This window comes from Pelodiscus sinensis, chromosome 19 (assembly GCF_052426305.1).
Source record: "Pelodiscus sinensis isolate ZL-2025 chromosome 19, ASM5242630v1, whole genome shotgun sequence".
Classification (NCBI taxonomy): Eukaryota; Metazoa; Chordata; order Testudines; family Trionychidae; genus Pelodiscus; species Pelodiscus sinensis.
This window is the reverse complement of record NC_143070.1, coordinates 20749955-20771619: the sequence shown is the minus strand read 5'-3', so window position 1 is coordinate 20771619 and position 21665 is coordinate 20749955. Positions and strand designations below refer to the sequence as shown.

General features: G+C 53.9%; 1 protein-coding gene across 5 annotated transcripts in view; it reads right to left on the bottom strand.

Moving 5' to 3' along the window:
• Positions 1–243: 243 nt before the first annotated feature.
• The window catches only part of LOC102454089 (solute carrier family 22 member 6-like), a 31601-nt gene continuing 10179 nt past the window's right edge, over positions 244–21665 (bottom strand). The window contains exons 1-10 of one of the 5 annotated variants that reach the window (XR_016347329.1): positions 16946–21481; positions 16508–16611; positions 13052–13206; positions 12389–12557; positions 11974–12097; positions 11219–11328; positions 10638–10852; positions 9855–9963; positions 9336–9535; positions 244–9197 (exon numbers count right to left, since the gene is read on the bottom strand). Coding sequence is in view for 4 of the 5 variants with exons in the window: in XM_089771029.1 (XP_089627155.1) it covers positions 9125–9539; positions 9855–9963; positions 10638–10852; positions 11219–11328; positions 11974–12097; positions 12389–12557; positions 13052–13206; positions 16508–16611; positions 16946–17449 (1905 nt within the window). In the remaining variant the exon portion in view is untranslated. Of the gene's footprint in view, positions 9540–9854; positions 9964–10637; positions 10853–11218; positions 11329–11973; positions 12098–12388; positions 12558–13051; positions 13207–16507; positions 16612–16945; positions 21482–21665 lie in introns of those variants that run through there. The other 4 variants (XM_089771030.1, XM_089771029.1, XM_089771031.1 and 1 more) reach the window with 4 other exon arrangements.

Here is a 21665-nt window from a genome sequence, read left to right as displayed (position 1 = left end):
AAAGGCCAGCATACTGTATGCACCCTCCCCACCCAACCTTATGCTCAGGTCCCACAGCCAGAGCCATGCTGCTGCTGCTGCCACTGCTACTGCCATGCATATCCAGGATGCCATGTGCACCCGTTACACTGAGGGAAGCTTGTACCTAAATTTGCATTTGATTATTATTAATTAAGCCTCAGTGGAAGTTGCAGATACCACCAAACCTTATTTATTATAGGTGTTTGCTGACCCAAGAATGCCGCAATAAATAAAAACGTTGCTTACTTTAAAAGGGCCAAACCATATATTGTAAAAGTTTTAAAAGCACAACAAGGAAAAGCAGGTAAACACTTTTTATCCCAACCTTAAGAAGGAAAGAAGATAGAAAAGTATCCCACAAACACAAGGTTACACAAAATATAATAATTACACAGTTTAGTAGTTGACAGTGGGTGAGAAGCTCCTGTTTTTTAAACCTTTGGCTAATTTAAAGCCTTTGGTGAAAGACAAGGAGGAGATCCTTTGCAGCGGTGACCCTTTGCGGTGCTTTTGACCTCAAGTCTTAGGCTCCTTCCGAGCCCTTAGCGAGGAACAGAGAGGCAATTCCTTGGAGACCCTGGGGACGGGTATGGTGCAGGCAGGTGGTGATGATCCTTGTTTGGGGCCTTTTGCTCGTAGGCGCAGGAATTACCGGTGGAGACTTGCCTGGCGCTGATCTTTAGGTGGCTTCTGCTCTTTAGCAGGAACCGATGATAGACAGCTACCTATTTTTAATACCTGGAAACAAAACCTGACTAGCTAGACTTGACGCTTCTGTTACGGACAAGTACTGGTGCAGTGAACCGACGCACTAATTCTAACGGACACACTTGATGACGAAATTTAGCTAACCCTAACTAACTACAGACTAACATAAACAGACAGGAGACAAGCAGGAACAAGGGTGGTGCGAACGAACATAGACAACTGCTAGCCAGGCCTTTAAAGCACCCTTTTTATAAATATTTATGATTTTTATTTTTAAAATTATTGGACCCTGTACAGGAAAACAAGGGTTCCTGATTAGTTGCTTTGATAAACAAGTTGTAACAGCCTGGATCAGTGTGCTGCATGCAACAGCACAATGTGACATGTGCAGCTACTTGTGTGCCGTGTGCAACACTGCTAGAAACTTCTAACTGAATATGAATACAGCTAATACATATTCATAACTAAAGATACATATTAATGAGGTGTCAAAGTGACAGGCTACACCCCCTCACCCAATTCCCCTCCTCTCCCCTTCTCCAGAGCTAGGCATCTCCTTCGCTCTAACCCAATTCCCCTCCCGCATTAAACTTATGCCCAAGTCCTGGAACTGCTGCTGGTGTGGCTGCCGCACCCGGAGCTCCTATTGCTGCCTGCGTTCAGCAGCTGGCTGCTAGCACATGCAGGCTGGGATGCTGTGTGCGACCCAGCCTGAACATGCAGGATATGATGCAGTGCACTGGGAGCCATGAGTGGAATGGTATGGGAAGTGAGCACTCAGGAGGTGTGCAGTAGCTGGGCTGTGAGAGCAGCTGACCTCAGTGGTTCCGGGTTCCATCATGAACTGCAATTCTTTTCCTCATGAGCCACAGGTTCACCACCCCTGACCTATAGCTATTTGGTAGGCCTAAACTAAAGCCTTTTTCTGCAGCCAGACTGAAGAGCAGCAGCAATTAGCTGTAAAGCCTGGAGTCACATGATCACATGACATTTAAATAGTATCACACTAGGCTGTGAGAAGGGGTTCTTATCCTAGTGGCACCGACTGTCACCAGGTAAGAAACAGATCTGAAGATGGGTAGAGAAAACTTAGTTAACAATATTTTGTCTGGCAAGAAACTGCTTACCAATAGCTGTGGTTGTGCAATGAGCATTCTATGATTATTGTCCTCACTTTCCTATTGTTCTTCTGTGTGATAGTCTGGTTTGTATCTGTTTCTGTCTGGGGTATGATTGGTTAGCTAATTCTGTTACTTGGTTAGTGAAATTATACTATAATAATTGGTTACGGTATAACTAAGCAGCACTATATAAAGTGGGGTCCAAGAAGGAGACCAGCAAGAAGAAGTGAAGGGGAAAAGAGAAGAGGAAGGAGGAAGAAAAGGGAAAGGAAGGAAGACCAAGAAGGAGGGAAGACCTGGAAGAACTCATTTCCCAGGCAGCCTTAAACCAGAGGGACCAGGACTCCTCTGCACGATGGTTCAAATGGTTTGTTGTGTGAATTCTGTGGCCAGTGATGTTAGGTCTGCGCACTGGGATTATTTACCAGTTTCCCTGGGCCTGTGGTTCTCACAGCTGTGATGGGTGACTGGTTAAGGTGGTGGACTAGAAATCTAATAGGGTTTCCCTGAACAGGTTCAAATATTGCTTACATTGAGACCTGTTGTGGCCACACCCCTAATCAGGGCAACAAGCTACACAACCCCTGAAACACTCTCCCCACCCCCCATCAATCCCCTTCTGCTCCTTTCAGAAAGACACCTAGGCTGCGTCTAGACTGGCATGATTTCCCGCAAATACATTTAACGGAAAACTTTTCTGTTAAAAGCATTTGTAGAAAAGAGCATCTAGATTGGCACGGACACTTTTCCGCAAAAGCACTTTTTGCGGAAAAGCGTCCGTGCCGATCTAGACGTGCTTTTGCGCAAAAAAGCCCTGATCGCCATTTTAGCCATCAGGGCTTTTTTGCACAAAATAGTACTGTGCTGTCTACACTGGCCTTCTTGCGCAAATGAAGGGCTTTTGCCTGAACGGTAGCAGCATAGTATTTCCACAAGAAGCACTGATTTCTTACAGTAGGAAGTCAGTGTTCTTGTGGAAATTCAAGCAGCCAGTGTAGACAGCTGGCAAGTTTTTCCTCAAAAGCAGCTGATTTTGCGGAAGAACTTGCCAGTCTAGACACAGACCTAGAATGGTGCCTCATACTGGGTCCCCGTGGCCTCTGGTAAATTCTCAGCTTCTACAGTCCCTGCCCCTTGCCCAGTGTCCCATGGCTGTACTACCTTGGAGGTTGCTCAAGAGGGTGACAGGAGCTGGGTGAAAGGCTTGTCCCCAAAGGTCCATCCATGCAGGGGGGAAATGCTGGGGATGTGACATGAATCACCCCTCCCCAGGCACACAGGCCCCTGCCACCTTCCCAGTGTTGGGAGCTAAGGTCTAGAGAAGTAGCATGGGGAGGGGTCCTTGTTCCCTGCTCTTACTCTGCCTCTTCCCCCAAGGCCTTGGCCAAAGAGTTGGTAACAGAATATTTGTCCAAGTTTAAGTACAGTAGAAACAGCATCCAGGGTGTTTCTGTGGTGTAGTGGTTTGCATGTTTGTCTACTGTGCAACAGATTCCTGGTTCAAAGCCAGGCAGAAAAACAGGATCTTCCCTCATAGCAGCTCTGACTCTGCTTGGTGCCCAGCTAGGTGCAGCTCCTATGGCCTGGACTGTGCCTGGGATGAGCCCAAGGGCTGTGACATCAGCTGACAATGAGCCTTGATACCATTTGTGCCTTAGCATCCCTTGTTTGGAAAGAGGCACTTCCTGCTGCCTCACTTCTGTGATTTGTCCAAGATAAAAGGAGGAAAAAAGCCAGGCTGAAGCTCAGCAACTCAGTGGGATGAGCAGAACCCACCTGCCTGTGTTCTGCCAAAGCCTGGGGTTGCGGGGGGGAGCTGCTGGGGTGGGAGAATGTAGGATCCTGTGCCTGTCCCAGGATGGCTCCTTGCAGCACAGAAGGGGGTTCTGGGTGGAAGGAAGGAAAGAAAGCAAAGCTGGGTCCCAGGGGGCATGAGCAGGGGATTCAGTGTCCATGAGGGGGCTAACAAGCTCTACACCTGCAGGTCCCATGGTGTAAGGGACAGCATTTATGACCCTAAATCCTGCAGAGTTAAAATCTCAGTGGGACCTGCTTGGGCTGGATGCTGTCAGATCCTCACTTCACATGCTTTGGCCTCCTTGCTCCTCAGACTTACCTGAGAGAATTTTGTGCCTTCTCCTGGGTGTCTGGCACTCCCTGGAGCTCTGTCCCTTTTCCGGATAGGCTGAGGCCCTGGAATTTACGGCCTGGCTCAAGATACAAGGGAGCTGAGGTTGTGTTTCTTGCTGCTTCCCCTGATGCCCTCACATTTAGTCCTAGCAGCTGCCAGGCTCTGCCTCTTGCCCCCCGCCCCAAACAGGAAAGAGCATCCGGCCAGGCTGACTAGCCAAGGATTGGCAGGAGCCCTGTCCTAGGAGGGGAGGAAGGGGCCAGTGTGTGTGAGGGCGTCGCCAAGACAGGCAGCCCCAGGCTGGAAGGACAGAGCTGCCTGACATCTCTAGTACTCCTGAGGCTGAGGGGATCCCAGCACAGACACAAGAGCAGCAGCCTTGGCCAACAGTCCCAGGTTTGTAGGGACTGTCCCTGGCTCCCCACACAGACTAGCCAGGGGGACACATTGGTGCTAACAACACGCTCAAGTGATGCCATGTTCCAGCCATGACGACAGGGAGCATCTCTTGTGGCATCACCTGATGCCCACAGGTGTGGCCCTTGCACCCACTCCCCTGCTTTTCCCTGGCCCCCATGGAGCTGACAGGAAAGAGACCCAGGGCCAGTCTAGAGGCAGGGGAAAGCAGGAAGAGCATGCAAATTCTCTTCCAGAATATGATCTGAGGAAGTGGGTCTGGCCCACAAAAGCTTATCAACTATTAAACCATCTTGTTAGTGTTTAAAGTTCTACATAGTTTTTCTTTGGAATCAGGAGAACGGGGAATTGGGGGGCTGCGGCTCCATCTAGTGGCCACAGGAGGAGTCACCTGCTTCTGGCCCTATAGTCACTGGGAAGCAGAACAAGGGGGGGGAGCAGAACAGGGCTCTACTACACACACCCAGTATCTGTACTGACTCCAGGTGATAAGACACCTGCTGCTAATACCACCCTCACATGGCTCCTCACAGCACCCTATCTGCCCCTGCCATGGTGTAGGCAGGAAATTGTTACACCAAACTGACAGAGGGAGGAACAAAGGCTGAGAAAGGCAAAAGGGCTTTGTCTAGTCACACAGAAGTCTGGAGTTTCACACCCTGACTGATCAGAATAAAGTGACCTCCAATGAGCTACAGACCCACAGCCCTGCCTAGGGATTGCTCAGCCAGTTGTTCAGAAGAACTAGAAGAGGGGTGTGCAAAGATTTAACCCTCCTGCCATGGGCCGTACCACTCTCCTGGGAGACGGGCTCTCGATGGCATACCCTATGGGCCACCTGTTGCTAATGGACACTTACCGTTAATTAGAACGTAAGAAGAAGAACATAAGAATGGCCATACTAGGTCAGACCAAAGGTCCATCCAGCCCAGTGTCCTGTCTGCTGACTGGGGCCAATGCCAGGTATCCTAGAGGAAGTGAACTGAACAGGTAATGATCAAGCAATCTCTCTACTGCCAGCTACTGCCAGCCATCTCCACTATCTGACAGACAGAGGCTCGGGACACCATTCCTTATCTATCCTGACTAATAGCCATTAAGTGCCACTCAAAGGCACAGTCAAAAGGCACAGTCACTTGGCTCTCTGGCGTGCACTGAGTGACTGAGCAGATCAGTAAGAGGGACCTGATGGCATCATAGCTGTGGGGGCTGGTCACCCTCATGGCCCCTGAGCTCAGCTCAGGCTGGGGGCAGCCAGAGCCCAGCAAGATCTGGGGACAGGAAAGGTGCAGGGACTTTCTTTTTCTCACCCCAGTTTTCACTTGCAAGCTCACCTCCCTGCCTTGCACAGCATTGTAGCTCCTGCTGGCCAGCCTTCTGTGTCTTCCATTGTGCTGGGCCCCCTTTGCCCACACACAAGGGTGGCTTCTTCTGTCAAAGCTGCTCAGGGGAACAGGTACTTAAAGTGACTCTGGGGGGGGGGGGGGGGATTTGAACCTACAACCTTTGAACATGTCACCTGGCTCACACTGATCATCACAGGTTAGAAGTCCAACACACTGTCCATTGTGCCACAGACATTCCCCCGCCCCCTGCCGTGTTGGGGGTCTGACATCTCTCTCTGCTTTGCAGCCCTGCAGTTGCTAGGGTAACGGTAAGGGAATCCAGGTCTGTCTTTTTGGGATGCCCAGTAGCTACGTCTACATTGCACTCTAAACTCGAAATAAAGGAAGTGTTATTTCAAGAAATCCCTTAACCCTCGTGGAATGAGGGTTTCTGGGATGTTGAAATAGCACACCCATTAGTTTGAAAAATATTTCAAAGTAACAGGTGGCTTGTGAAGACATGGGGTAGCTATTTCCAAATAGCTCTGGTGTCCCAAAACAGCTTTGATGTGTCGATATGCCCTTTGAGAGGTCCACTAGGCAGAGGGAACAGTTATTGGAAGAGCTGCCAGTGAACACCAGGAAAAACCACCACCTAAGAACATACATATCAACCTCACTGTCACTCACATGCAAAGCAAGCACTCTGCCACTTGAGCTATTTCCCTTGTAACCATAGACAGCTTCTGAGCCACCCATCTGATTGTACAGCCCACAGCATCCCTGCAGCTGCCTCTGGCTTTTCTCTGAAAGGGCCACTAGCCAGCCACTTTGCTGGAGGCTGGCAGGCTCAGCTGGTTTGAGTTTGGGGCTAAACCTTCAAGGTGCTGGATTCAAGCTCTTTGCTGGGCCTGGGAGCCCTTTGGCAGGGTGGCCAGTTCTCTTTTAGCTGCCTGCTCTGAGCAGTGAACCCAGAAGAAGAAACAGGCTGAGCAGCTTGCAAGGAGCAGGAAGGAGTCCTGGTGGGAGGAGGGAGCAGCAGACACAGACCTTGTGCAGCCCCAGCCTGCTGGCCACCTCCTTCCCACCCCTCTCTCAGCTCCATCCTGCTCCTGGGGGCTGAAAGGGAGTTGGGCCCTGGGCCTGGGCCCAGCTGCCTTCCCCAATGGTAGGAGAAGATGCTCCTGTCTTGCCCCCATTAACACCAATCCACTGACCTAATGAAGGAAATTCTTGCTGCCTGTGGTCTCCAGCTGAGACCTCTGTCCTCTGACCCTGCCTGAGCTGGTTGCTGAGATTCCCTCCTGCTTAGTTGACTGGCCTCAGGTAAAGTTACATGAGACTATCCAAATGTGTCCTCATCAGCTCATAGCCAGAGTCCTTGTGTCCATATATAGAGCCAGCACTGGGTGGGCTTTTACCAAAGAAGAAGCAACTCTGAGGCAGTGTTGGGTGGGGGCTAATGAGTTGAACATGATTTGTTAGTACTAAAGTGGGTGATCAAACACCTCAGCATCACTGGAATAGCAGAAGTCCCTGCCACATGCCAAAACCTGGGCTTGAACCAGGGATATTTAGAACCTCAAGCTAACACTCAGCTAACTGAGCTACTTCAGTTCCTGTAGGAAGCTTGCCTGGCCTCTAATTCTCTGTCTGGGATGTTTGGCAGCCCTGTTGCACAAAATGGACATTGTCATGCCCTGTCCAGGAAGACAAGACTGGCCTTTCCACAGCGCCCCTCCCCCACAGCCCAGAGCCAAGGTTCCCTCTAAGCCAGGCCTGGGCAATATAGGCCAGCAGGCTGGATCCAGCCCACCAAGCCACTGGCCTGTGAACATAGTGAGAAGCCTCAGGCAGATTCCCTGCCCCCATACACCACTGAGAAAAGGGGCTGCTGGGTCCTTTGTGTTTCACAGCAATGAGGGGAGGGGCTTCATGCCCTGTCCCTGCTCCTAGCTTGTGTCTGGCCAAGTGGAGCTGCCTGCTTGAAGCCCTCCCCCTTCCACTCATGCTCTTCTTCACCCATGACCACAACCTGCACTGCCTGTACAGGGAAGGAGTTGCCTGAGAAATGTGCTGGGTTGCTCGCCAAGTGTCAGCCAGGAAAGTGTCCCAGTCAGAGCCTGCCTCTGGCACCCCAACCCTTCCCTCCCTAGCCACTGGCACTCCCTGTGATGGGAGGGTAAAGTTTTAGTGGTGACCCAGGCCACAGCAGTGAAAGTGCTGAATCCTAACCACTAGACCACCAGGGAGACAAGAAGCTGAAGTGTTCCTTAGCTTCACTAGCCCTCCCATCTACAAAATGGGAACCACGGTGTATCATGGGAGATGTAATCTGGCCAGAGACCCATCTCATAGAGAAGGCAGGTAAAGGAGTCAGCCAAACTGCATTTCCCTAGAGGCACTGCAATGGTGGCATTTCAGAATAAAATACATTGTTTTTCCCCAAAAAGAACATTTTCTGGAGGGAAAAACAAGCCCATCTCCCTGTTTCCAGAGGAGCTCCAGCCCTGACTCCATGGGGTGGTTGGGGTGCAGGGATCAGGGACCTAGAGCCAGAGGAACTCCTTAGTGCAGCTGGTTTATTTACAAAATGTACAGAAGGCCACAGGACCAGCTGCAGGAAATCTCACCTAGGCACCCCCCTCCCACACACACACACACAGACCCTTATCCCTGCTCCTTCGGGGCTTGGACGCCACACACGGGTCATGCCAGCTTCCGGCCGCATTGGTGAATGTTATAGTTTGGATTCAGTTACCACACCTCCTGCATAGCTTGTCTGAGCTGCCTAGCTGCTCCCCAACCACTTGCCCCTAGTGGGGAGCCACTGATGCTTTCAGAGCCCCCAGGCCTTCTCCCCACTTTGCTCAATTTGTCCCAAAAACGTCAGATCATCAGTTCGGCCTCAGGATCCAATCCAAGCCCAGCTTGGTGATGGCGCATCAGCAGATGTGAAATCTGTTGGCAGGGTCTCAGTTCGCAGCAGGACATGAACCCGTGTCACGTGAGTCCCCTGAGTACTCCTCCCTCCGGAGAGAATGGTTTTAGGGGGATGGGTGTCAGGCCAATATGCACCACCAGAGGGAGCCTGTTCACAGCCCAATCAGGCTAGAGGGAAGGGCAGGTGTCAGGTCAAAATACACCACAGGGGAGAGCCATTACAGTCACATCTGGCAAAGTCATTTGGGGGAGTGTATCCCTGTGCTCTCCATGTGAGGCTCAGGGCCTGTCATTAGCGGACAGCTCAGTGGCACAACTTGGTGCCCCCCACCGTTTAGCCTGTCTCTTTAAGGGGGCTGAGCCCTAAGCTGCAAAGGGAGCAGCAGGTGGCTTGGTGCAGCCTGCACCTGTGCACTGAGGGCCCAGGGCTGGAGGTTTTGGGGGGCAGGAAAGGCTGCTCAGATCCTGGTTGAGTGGACAATGTGAGCTATGTTCTCCTCAATAGGCGCCTCCTCGCCTTTCCGTCTTGCTCTGGAACCAGAGAGAGAGGGAATGAAAAGGGCTGCAAGGGCAGGTGGGAAGGGATTGACGGGGAAGGAACAGAGGTTTACGGGGGAGGGGAATATGAAAGGGTGCGGGGGGTGTGCGCCAGCAGCCCGCGTGTCACACCTGGCCTCCACCTCTTCTATGCTGTCCAGCAGGGGGACGTTGTGCGTCTCTGGCAGAAAGCAGGCAGCGACGCCGGAGACGATGGGAGCCACCCCGAATATCACCAGCGGCAGGAAGGGAAATCGTTGCCCAGCCACCAGCACCACTGGGGCCACCATGCCAGCCAGACGAGCCACAACGGTGGTGAAGCCAGTGCCTGTCTGCCTGCCAGTGACAGCGTATTGTGAGAGACTTGGAACAATCATACGATGACCAGCATGGAGAAGGGGCCACCTCCAGGGTGGAGCACAGAGGCTGTTGTAACAGGGAGCTCTTGCCCAGCACTGAGACAGCCACCTCTGGGGTGGAGCGAGGGGATGTTTATACTGGGATCCCTCACTTGGCTCTGAGATGCAGCTGCCCATAGAATGGAGCACAGAGGCTGCCTATACAAGGATCCCTCACTCAGTACTGTAATGCAACCACTTCTGAGGTGGGGCGAAAGGGCTGTTTATTCAATCACAGAGATGTGGATTTTACCTGACAGCAGTTGGGAAGAGCTCTCCTCTATACAGATAGGAGCAGACAGAGGAGCCAGCCAAGCATCCTTTTCCCAGCACCACAAGAGTCAGTCGCACCATCAGCATCTCTGGGGAGGGGAGAGATGGGGATAGAGAACTGGCCTTCCCTGAGGTCACAAAGCTCTGTGCAGGTTTTCCTCATTGCAGCTCCACATCACAGCTGCCATGTGAGCTGTACAAAATGTCAGTGCAGCATTTCACATGGAGGAAACTGAGGCATGAGGTTGCACGAGGAGAGTGACTTGTCCCAGGCAGTGGCAGAGTAATGAATAGACTCTAGGACAGTGTTTCTTAAAGTGTGTTCGGTGGTACACTGGTGTGCCATGAGGCTGTAAGAGGTGTACTGTGGAGAACAGAGTTCAAAATGGACGCCCTTAAAAGGGCAATGCCTTTTTTTTTTTGCTCAACCCTTGGAGTTCCGCATTAAAAAAATTATTGTTTGGTGTTCGTTGTTCTTAAAAAGTTTAAGAAATTCTGTTCCAGGAGCTCTGACTCCCAGCTGCCCACCCTGTTCCAATCACCAGACCCCACTGTTCTTCCAGAACAGGGTCTAGAACCCAGGAGTCCTGACTCCCAGCTCTGCCTTTCCACTTGAACCATCTCACCTGAAGGTAATGGGACAGGAGGGACATGTGGCAGAGCCATGTCACAAGGGCCTCCCCCACTTGATGGGACCTACCTGACACCCATCACTGCTGGAAGTTGAGTGGGCTGAGAATGCAGCTCCCAGAGGGCTCCTTACCTCTGGGCACAGGGATGTTCCCCAGCAGGAAGGTGCCAGCCAGGATGAGGGAGCTGGCCTGGACGGCTCGGCGCCCAAAGTAGCTCAGTGCCAGGGCACAGGCCATCTTGGCCAGGATGTCAATGGCCCCAAAGAACGTCTGAACCAAGAAGATGTCCAGGCCAAAGGCCTGCAGGTCCATGGAGAGCCCAAAGTAGGCCAGCTTGGTGGAGAAGCTGCAGGGCACAGGGGAGATGGGTTGGGGCAATGCCCTCTCTTATTTGTCCATCTATGCGCAGAATAAATTTTGGCATGTGCACCAAGGCATGTGAGGATGTGCACCACCAGTAGGAACACATACTGCTGGCTACAGGCATTGTGGGCACTCTGCTAATCAGCTGGGCAGCATTCAAATCTCTCCTGTGTGGCCGCCCAAGTGCTCAGTTTACAGGGAACACTGGTCATGGCACCAGGCAGGAGTCACAGGTGATATTGAGAGCTGGGTGTTCAAATGGCTCTGGCTGTCCCCGCCGGGCAGCAGGAGGGTCAGTTCCTGGTGCTGGAGGTGCTAAGCCCAGGCTAGCCAGGCAGAGGGCCCTTACCTGACACACATAAGGCAGCAGGTGATGCGTCTCATGGCCGGTGTGTGGAACAGGTCCAGGCATGAGCAGGTGCCTTTCTTGGGTGGGCTGCCCCCCACCATCTCAAGCATCTAGGAGACAGAAGATGGCTCAGCAGTGCCCTGAGTGCTCAGGGCCCCACAGGAGGAGGAGGCTGGACACAGACTCGACCTTTTGCTTGGCCCCAGGGCTGTGGGGCTGCTGCCTGTACCAAGCTGGCCCAGCCTAGGGCCTGCCCAGCCCTAGAATCCCATCCCCCTTCGTAGAGGAATGGACGGGTGTGTGGAAAGAAGGAGAGACAGGTGGGGCGGGAGACAAGCATGGATATGTGGGGAAAGGGAGGGACGGATGTGGGGGCAGAGGGAGGAATGGGAGTGTTGAGAAAGGGAGGACAGGTATGTAGGAGGAGGGATGGATGGGTGTGTGGAAAGAGGGAGGGATAGGTGTGTGGGGGGAGGGAAGCATAGGTGTGTGAGGAGAGGCAGGGACATGTGTGTGGGGAGAGGGAAGGACGGGTGTGGTGGGGAGAGAGAGAGAGGGACGGGTGTGTGGGGAGAAGCAGGGACAGGTGCGTGAGGAGAGGCAAGAATCTACCGAATGGGGCAAGGAGACGAGCCAGGTGCCAACACTTTGGGCAGTGGGGCTCCCCAAGTATCCCCCTCCCCCTTTCTAGGGCCAGCTGGGTGCCAGGGCTGGGACATGCTGTGACCCTTGGGGGTCAAAGGGCATTGTCTCACCTCCAGGGAGAGGCTGTTCCTACCCAGCTGTTTCCTGTTGATGCGGGCCACCCGCTGCAGACTGCTCAGCGCCATCGCGGGCCTGTGGTTGACGAGGAGCCAGCGCGCAGACTCTGGGATCCACCTGGGGAGGGGAGGGCCAGGACTGCACTCAGACATGGCTGATCGGGGGGGAGGTGGTAGCACTTTGCTCTCGTTTCTTCACCCCCCTGTTTTATGGGGGAGATATAGGGGTGTGTCATTTGCCCCCAACAGTCACAGAGTTAAGCAGTAGCAGGGCTGGGGACAGAACACAGCCCTCTTCCCAGCTCTTGCCACTAGACCTATAGAGCCCAGGAGTCCTGGGCTCCAGCCCCCTGCCCCTGCCACAAGATCTCCCTCCTCGGCAAAGTCCTTCCGGGGATGGAGAACTCACCAGCTGCAGAGGAAGAAGACGAAGAAGGGGGTGGAAATGGCCAGCTGCAGCCAGCGCCAGTCCCGGATGCCATAGGCCAGGCCGGCCAGTACCACCTGGCCTGCCGTGCTGCAGTCACTCAGCCATGTCACCACCAAGGCGCGGGACTTGGTGGGGACCCATTCCAGACCTGGGCAGGGGCAGAGGGATGGAACATCTGAGCTGGGGGGTGACTCTTGAGCCCTTTCTTCAGGCCAAACTCCCACCATGCCCATCACTCCTGGGCCTCAGCCCAGGCCAGCCTTGAGGCAGTTCATTTCTTGAGTCTCCCACAGTTAGGGCCAGATGAGATTCCTGCTAGGAACTGGGCTGAGAGAGACCCAGCAACTCCTTGCACACTATGCAATAAGACACTGGATGGGGAAGGTCCCTGGGCAGCATTAACCTGGATTAGAAGATAGTGCCCCCTATGGGGGAGGGTCCCATACCCATTCCCCGCCCTCTTCAGCCAGCCAGTCCTCCCATTCTGGGGCCAGATTGGAGCGGTGCCCAGTGGAGCTGAAAGGACCCATATCCTATTCCCCATAAGCCAGCTGGTCCTCCTGCCCTGGGGCTGTATTGCAGCTGGTGCCCCTAGAGGGGAAAGGCCCTGGGCCCCATTCTCCCTGCCCTGGGAATACTCACTGAGGCAGATGTAGTTGAGGAGGAAGCCTGATAGGCCAATGCCGCTCAGCAGGCGGAAAGCGCAGTAGATGAGGAAGTTTGACGAGAAAGCAGCACCAGTTCCCATGACAGCCACCAACAGCAGAGAACCTAGCAGGGCAACCTGCCGCCCAAACCTGCATCACAGAGGGGAGGGTCCACAGTAAGACCCCCAGAGGGAGTGACATAGGTCTCACATGACAGATTGTTCACCTGTGGTACTCACTGCCACAGAAAACTGCAGCATGTGGTCAGGCATCTCTGATTGTCTGACATCGGTAACTGAAAACTGAGAACTACTGATCAACAGCAACTGCCTCGGATCACTGATCATTCCTGGTTAATAACTGATCATCAGAACAAGTGACCAGCACTTGGTCACTGATCATCATTAGCTGGTAAACTTGTAACTGACGGAGCTTGGCTGTACACTCAGTTCCTGGCATTTCTTGCTTTGTCTGCAGCTTTGAATGCTGCATCTGGTCCAGTCCAAATTATCAGGGAATGTGCAAGACACCAGTGGCTGAAATGCTAAGGGGATATTGGGCACAACTGAAGGAGAGAAATGGAGGGTATCCAGGGCTCCAGCAGCATTTCAGCAGAGCCCCAGCCTCAAGCACCTCCACAATTGTCCTGATTAAATAATGCCCTAGCATGGGGTTCTCATGCTTCATTGCACTGAGACCCCCTCTAACAACAAAATGACCCCAGGAGGAGAGACCAAGGCCTGAACCGGTCCAATCCCTGCCACCCCAGGCTGGGATGGGGGGGGGCATAACGGAAGCACAAGACCCTCCACTCCGGGAGTGGAGCCTTATAGCCTGAGCCCTGCTGCCCAGGGCCGGCTTCAGCACCAGCCAGTGGGACCCAGGCTTTGGTCCAGGCTTGCGAAAGTCTAACGCTAGCCCTGGAAACCCCGTTCAAAGGGAGGCGCGACCGACTTTGGGATCCCAGCTTACACTTTGAGAACCTCTGCCTAGCAGCATGCCAACCGCCCATCTCAGCTCCGCCCATCCTCCGCACAGGGTGTAGCTGTGGGGGGGATGGCCTGAATGACAGCCCCTGGATAAGTAACAATAAGGGGAGGGGAAATAGGCGAGCTGAGGAATGACAGGGGATTGGAGGCAGGGCCGGATTAAGGCATGGGCTAGCCAGGCAGCTGCCTGGGGCGCCAACCTATGAGAGGCACCTGATGGCAGCTGTAAGGGGAGCGCAGCACCTCATATAGCTGTCATCAGGCGCTGCGCATGCAGCTCCAGGATCGCGAGCTGCAGCAGCTCCCAGCAGTCACCCTGCAGCGGCCGCCCAGGGTGGGGACTGCGTTAACCCCCGCAGCGCTGGCCAGCAGCGCCCTTTCCCCTGCGACCATGGGGCCCTGCACAGCCAGGCTCGGCCCACCCCAGGCGGCCCCGTGCTGTGCGCCAGCGGTGGTAGCTTGTCTGGGCTGGGCTGGGCATGTGCGTCCTGCTGCCACCAGCCGCGCCTGCGCCCTCCCCCAACCCAGGGTGCAATTAAACTGTCTGCCCGGGGCGCCGGAATGGCTCAGTCTGACCCTAGTTGGAGGGGGACTAAATTGGCACCCCCCTAGCATGGTGCTAGGGGGCAATTGCCCCTCCCCAGGGTATGTCTACACTACAAAGTTAATTCGAACTAACGGACGTTAGTTCGAATTAACTTTGATAGGCGCTACACTAGCGCTCCGCTAGTTCAAACTTAATTAAGGGGTGTGTAGCCCCTTAATTCGAACTAGTGGGAGGCTTGCCCTCCCCAGCTTTCCCTGGTGGCCACTCTGGCCAACACCAGGGAAACTCTACTGCCCCCCTCCCGGCCCTGGACCCCTTAAAGGGGCATGGGCTGGCTACGATGCCCGTGCCAGGTGCAAGCCTGCCAGCACCCAGATAGCAGACCCTGCACCTGGCACGGCTTGAGCCAGCCACCTGATGCCCCCCAGCCCTCCCCATCTTCCCGGGACCAGGCTGGCGGCTCCCGGGAACTTGCCCGGGACCACAAGAGGCGGGCACCCACCTGGTCTAGTGCGGACATCGTGGACCTTGTCCACGACCTCCGCACTAGGCATAGGAAAGTGGCCATCTAGGGCAGGAGAGCTGCCAGCCTGGCCACCCAGGAGCAGGTGTGCATGAAAATCAAGGTAGTCCACTGAGACCCCCGACCCTGAGCCCTGAGCTTACAATAGCCATACTGGGTCAGACCAAAGGTCCATCTAGCCCAGTAGCCTGTCTGCCGACAGCGGCCAACCCTAGGGACCCTGGAGGGGATGGACCGAAGACAGTGACCAAGCCATTTGTCTCGTGCCATCCCTCTCCAGCCTTCCACAAACTTTGGGCAGGGACACCACTCCTACCCCCTGGCTAATACCACTCCATGGACCCAACCTCCATGACTTTATCTCACTTCTCTTTAAACTCTGTTCTAGTTCTAACCTTCACAGCCTCCTGCAGCAAGGAGTTCCACAGGTTGACTCTTTGCTTTGTGAAGAACAACTTTCTGTTACTAGTTTGAAGCCTGCTACCCATTCCTTTCCTTTGGTGTCCTCTAGTCCTTCTATTATGGGAACTAATGAAGAACTTTTCTTGATGCACCCTCTCCACCCCACTCATGCTTTTATAGACCTCTATCCTATCCCCCCTCAGTCTCCTCTTTTCTAAACTGAAAAGTCCCAGTCTCTTTAGCCTCTCTTCATATGGGACCTCTTCCAAACCTCTGATCATTGTAGTTGCCCTCCCCTCTCACACCTTCTCTCTTCCCCTTTCCCACCTCCTTTTCCCAGTCTCCCTCAGTTTTGTTCAATAAAGAGAGATTCTATTTTTGAACACACGTTTTCTTTATTTTGTACATCAGGAAGGGGGGCTAGGGAAGGGTAAGTGGAAGGAGGTGAGGGAGGAATGGGGTACGAGCCCCCGATGGGGGAGACTGGGCTGGCTCTGCGGGCTTCTGGGGGTGGAACCTCTCCTGCAGCCCCCCAATTGCCCCTCTCCCCAGATAGCAGCCTGCGGCAAGTGCAGCCGGTCTGATGGCCGAGTGCTGTGATGTGCCCAGTGTGGGCACTCAGGGCACTCCAAGACAGGACTGCTTTGCAAGCGGGGCACCCCTGAGAACTGTCTGTCCAGGATGGGGGTCGGGTCCCTTTAAGCACAGCCTTCGGCTAGCCTGAGGCAGCAGCTCCACGCTCTAAGTCCTCATCTGATGCCCTGCCGGCACTGCTTCCGGCCATCCTTAACCCCGGTTCAGGGTCCACTTAATGTGGACATGCTAATTCGAATTAGCAAAACGCTAATTCGAACTAGTTTTTAGTTCTAGATGTGTTAGTTCGAATTAGCTTAGTTCGAATTAACTAATTCGAACTAAGTTAGGTCGAATTAGCGCTGTAGTGTAGACATACCCCCACTCCGCCTTGCTACACCACTGCCAAGCACCCACCTGTCTGAGAAGATGCCGAAGAGGAAGGCTCCAAGCAGCACCCCTGCCATGAACAGCATCTGCGCCAGTGCCGGGAGGGAGCCCAGATCACACACCAGATCCCACTAGCAGACAGACAGACAGACAGTCAGTAAGATACAGGGCATGATACCCCCGGGGGGCCCTTCCCAATTAGCAGCTTGATCTGGGGGACTGGAACTCCGTAGCCACCCATCCCCAAGCACTAAACTGTCCCCCACATCCTCCTCTGACCTCTCCATCTTCTTCCCACTCTTCTGTACTCCCAGTTCCTCCATTCTTCATCCCTCACCTCCCCTGCCCCCCTCTCTCTACTGTATCCCCTCCCCTATGTGCATCCCTCATCTCTTTTCCCCCGTCCCTGCCCCTGCCAGGGCTCTGACACAGGGCAGCAGGGAGGAAGGGGGTTCCCAGCTATACCTCCGTAACGATGGTGGAGGAGAAGGTGCTGTGATCGTAGTACCACCCGTCCCGGCAGGGCTCTGTCTCTCCTGCCCTGCCCAGCGAGCTGTTGAGTTTTGGCTGCTGCCCAGGGGTGCCCGCCAAGCGCCAGCACTGTGCTGAGTGCAGAGCTAGGGGGATCCCCTCGTGAGCTGCAGTGGTGTTGCCCACCCAGCTGGCGTTGGCGCCTGATAGCGGGGGGCGGCACTGGTGCTCAGGGGAGGCAGCACTGAAGTTCTGCACCAAGTTGTGGCTGGCGATGAGGAGGGCAGGCGCAGTGAGCAGCAGGACACAGAGGAGCTGGAAGGGACCTGCACTGCCCACCTTCTCCAGGAGGTCCCCAAAGGCCATAGCTGGGGCAGCAGCCAGGGACATGATCTGGTGGGGAAGATAGGCCCGGGGCTCCTCCTGGGGTGGCTGCAGGGAGAGACTGGAGCCTAAAGGGAGTGATGGGCACAGGCACCTGCAGGGAGAGATGAGCATAGATACCCTTAAGGAGCAGCTCTTCCCTGCTCCTGGCTGGCTGCTTTATATAGCCAGTGAGGGGAAGGTGGAGAGGGGGGTTAACGATTGACTCCTGCCACATTACGTGGCTAACCAAGGGTGCCTCCCCTTCCTCCTCACAGGGAGAGGCAGCTGCCAACAAGGAGGAAGGAAAAATGGAGGCAGGAGGAAATGGGCACTGGAGATGGAGAACTGGGCTCCAGGGCCAGGGCCTTGGAGAGAGGGCTGGCTGCCAGACTGGGCAGCTCCACTGGGCCCCAGGCACTGGAGAGTAGATATTGGTGTTGGCTCTGCCCATGGCATTGAGGCCAGATACTGGCACTGCCCCAGCAGTGGCTCATCCCCCAGCAAGCTGGCACTAGCCACAGACCAGTCAAGAGTGTTGCTGGTGTGGCAGAGTGACAGAATTCTGGGATGACCTGCCACCCATCCCTCCTGGGTTAGGGAGGGCTCCTTGGACAATGTGTAACAAGCTGTGTCCAGTGTCAGACCTTGCCAGGAGCCCTGGCTTTGCCCTCATTTACCTTTTTATGTTTCTGCCCCTTCAGCCTCCTCAGCCATTAACCCTCTTCTATCTTCTCCACACTACACACCCTGCAGAGCGACCCTTTAGAGACACATTTCCACAGCAAACAACTTTCCTCCCTCCCCATGTATATTTTGATTCAAGGGTTCTGGCCACCTCCCCCAGGCATTGGGCCCAATCCCCCCTTCTTTCATCAGAGCAGCACATTTAGGGTTAATCATTATCTTCCTACAGGATTCCCGTTTCCTGTGAGAGCCAAGATCATCCCCCTGAACCCAGTTTGGTGCCTTCAGTTCTGCCACTCAGTCAACTATTGCTGAAGTTTGGCCTCCACAGCCTGGTCTGTGTATCCAGTTCTCATCCAAACACACCCTTGTGACACTTTGTGCCTGGGGGGGTGCCCTGTAGCCCCCATTTTCCTCCTTTTGTGTTGAATTGTGATATTGTTTATAAAACAGGCTGTGTGAGGTATCGGGGGAAAGGCTGTGCTCTGCGGAACAGCAGCTCTCTGTCTGAGGATGTACATCAGCCCTGCATGTGACAGGATGAGAACTGCACTGTGTGGTTTTCACTAAAACATGCTGTGGGGTTGGGAGGGGCCCCAGATACTAGCTCTACAGAGACAACGGCAAGGGAGGTAACCAGCTCCCCCTCCTCCTAGGCGGGTGCTGTTGAACAGACATCACCAGCCGTTGTCCAACGCAGGAGCCAGCCCAAGGAAACTGGTGACTCTCCTGCATGAGGCCACCCCAAGGGAATTGCTCAGCTTTGCTTAGGGATTCAGCACAGCCCACCAGATGTACCTGGACTTGGAGTCAGAGGTGACGTGGTGAAAGGCATGAGGGGGCAAATGCCCCAAACACCATGGGCAGGAGGAGCAAGGGGCCGGCCGGCAGCTGGCAGAGGGGGCAGGGCCCTCTCTCATTCCACTCACACACTTAACCTCTCCCCGGAGCCTCGCCATGCAGGTGCACGGGGCTTGCTATCTGCTCCCAGCACTGCAAGTTGCAATACTCTTGCCCTGTCCCTCTGAGCTAGGCTTGGTTGCTGGCACCCTGCAGACCCCATGTACCTCACAGGACACTTATTCAATCACCCCTCTGCAGCAGCAGTTCCCACCAGCAGCAGCTGGCTCCTGGTAGGCACAGCAGCATCTATGTGGGAGTTCATGTGTGCGTGCACATGCACGTGCGTGTGAAGCAGTCACTAGGGGCACAAAGGGGCTCTCTCACTGTGGGGACTGGAGACTAGAGGAAGGAGGTGCGTCCTACAGTGACAACAGCGGGGAAGGGATAGCAAGGATGTGGCGAGGGTTAAGGTGTCTGGGACAGAAGTGACCTTGCTGTCAGCGTCTCAGTAGGGGCCTGCTCTAACCCAGGGGGTTGGGAATGTGAGGGGGCACAGCACTTATCCCCCTTCTTACAGCCCCTGCATTATCCTGCTGCTCTGCCCCTCTGCTATCTCTGTCCTCTGAATGGACTGGCCACTCTCCCTTCACCTCCCTCATCCATTAGCTTTAAGATGGTTAGGAGCCCCAAATCCACGCTTAACTCAGCCCACAGCGCCTCCCTCCTTGCTGAAAACAGATTCAGCCACACATGAAGCCATGTTGTGGACCCAGGCTTAATGCTCCCTGTGACCTATACCAGCGCAGTCCAATGCATTGCCGCATGATGCAATTTAAAGTGACAGCATCTGTCTCAGTTCAAGGGCTGCTCTCCTTTCTCTGTCCTGCTAGCGCAGTGCAGCCCTTGCGTTTTGAGGGATGCTGCATGCTGCAGTAGCCAGAGCAATGCAATGCAGTAGAGTGCTTTCTGCTTCAACGCAATTGCATGAGCCAAAATCCTCTGCTCGGATAGGACTTGAGCCTTTGGAGAGCTGAGTGGCTGAGGGTATCTGGCAATGTTCCCTCTAATTGTTTCAATCCACGTGTGGAATAAATGTTATGTGCACCAAGGCATGTGAAGATGCACACCTCCAGTAGGAACGCATCCTGCCAGCTGCTGCCAACTGTGGGCGCTCTGCTAATCAGCTGGGCAGCATTCAAAACTCTCCTGCGTGGCCACCCAAACCCATCGTTTATAGGGAACAATGTGCCTGGTAGCTTGTGGGTTCAAGCTATACATGCAAGCTGGATCAAGTCATGGAGGTTAAGTCCGTTAATGGCTATTAGCCAGGATGGGTAAGGAATGGTGTCCCTAGCCTCTGCTTGTCAGAGGGTGGAGATGGATGACAGGAGAGAGATCGCTTGATCATTACCTGTTCAGTTCTCTCCCTCTGGAGCACTTGGCATTTGCCACTGTTGGCAGACAGGGGGTAGATGGACCTTTGGTCTGACCCAGTGTGGCTGTTCTTATGTTCTGGACCATTGCACCTGCTTGTATCCTGGGACAGTCCTCCAGGAACCTACCTCAATTTCTCTCTAAATATGGAGAATAATCCAGTTATAAGTAGAGTATTTAAGAACAATATTCCCCCTTTCTTAGGGCTAATTACATCAAATTAACCTGCTAACCTCAATAAATTCTGGGTTTCCCAGCCTTCCTTCTTGGGGCTGGGTGATTTCAGTCCTGGCCTGCCTGGCCTGTATACTCAGCCCTCTCCATTGGGGCTGTCCCCCAGCTGAGCTCTCCATCTCCACAACTGAGCAGCTGGGTCTGCAGCTTCTTCTTGAGTTGTCTGGCCAGTCACTGATCCAGCTTTTGATCCTCCCCAGGTGGGTCTGAACTCCAAAACCCTCCCTGTGCTGACTGGGAGAGAGGGGGACCTTGTCCTGCTGTCCACACCATAAAGGGGTGCTTGGTCCTGGGCCCTTCAAGGAATAATGGTTTAGAATGGTCCAATATCTTTCTCCTCTGTGACACTTTGTACTCCAAAGCAACACGCTGGCTGGCATCCCCATATGTACTGTGATGATATGTTTTGGACAGAGTATGCCTGGTTATGTATCATGCTCAAAGTCTTGACTGGTTACACATTAATAGCCTGTTGGACTGTATGTGTTCTTGTTGCACAGGAAGTTACAAAGTGTTCCTATGTCTGTTACGGAATAGGGATGTGAATGGTTAACCAGGTAACTGGTAGGGGCCGGAGCAGCTCCCTGCTTATCCTTGACTGTGGCAGAGGGGCCGCTCCCCCTACTCGCCCCCCTCCCTTTAATCAGTTAACCAGTTAAACAATGTTTAACCAGTTACATGGGATTTTACATCCCTGTGATGGAAATGCTCACAACCAGTTTTTCACAGATATCAATGGAGAAACCAGTGTTGATGGTTCATTAAGGGGAATGAACACAGTGAATCCACAGTGCAACTGTCACCTGGTGGGTCAATCATACCACTGAGCTCACCTACCTGTCCCCTAGGGCACTCCACCACCCTGTCCTGATGAGCCAGAACCTCTGGTCTGCCCTAGCAAAGACAAAGAGCTGGAGTCACAGTCCACAGCAGAGCAACACAGACACTGAGGCTACGTCTACACTGGCCCCTTTTCCGGAAGGGGCATGTAAATTTCATGAGTCGTCGTAGGGAAATCCGCGGGGGATTTAAATATCCCCCGCGGCATTTAAATAAAAATGTCCGCCGCTTTTTTCCGGCTTTTAAAAAAGCCGGAAAAGAGCGTCTAGACTGGCCCCGATCCTCCGGAAAAAGTGCCCTTTTCCGGAGGCTC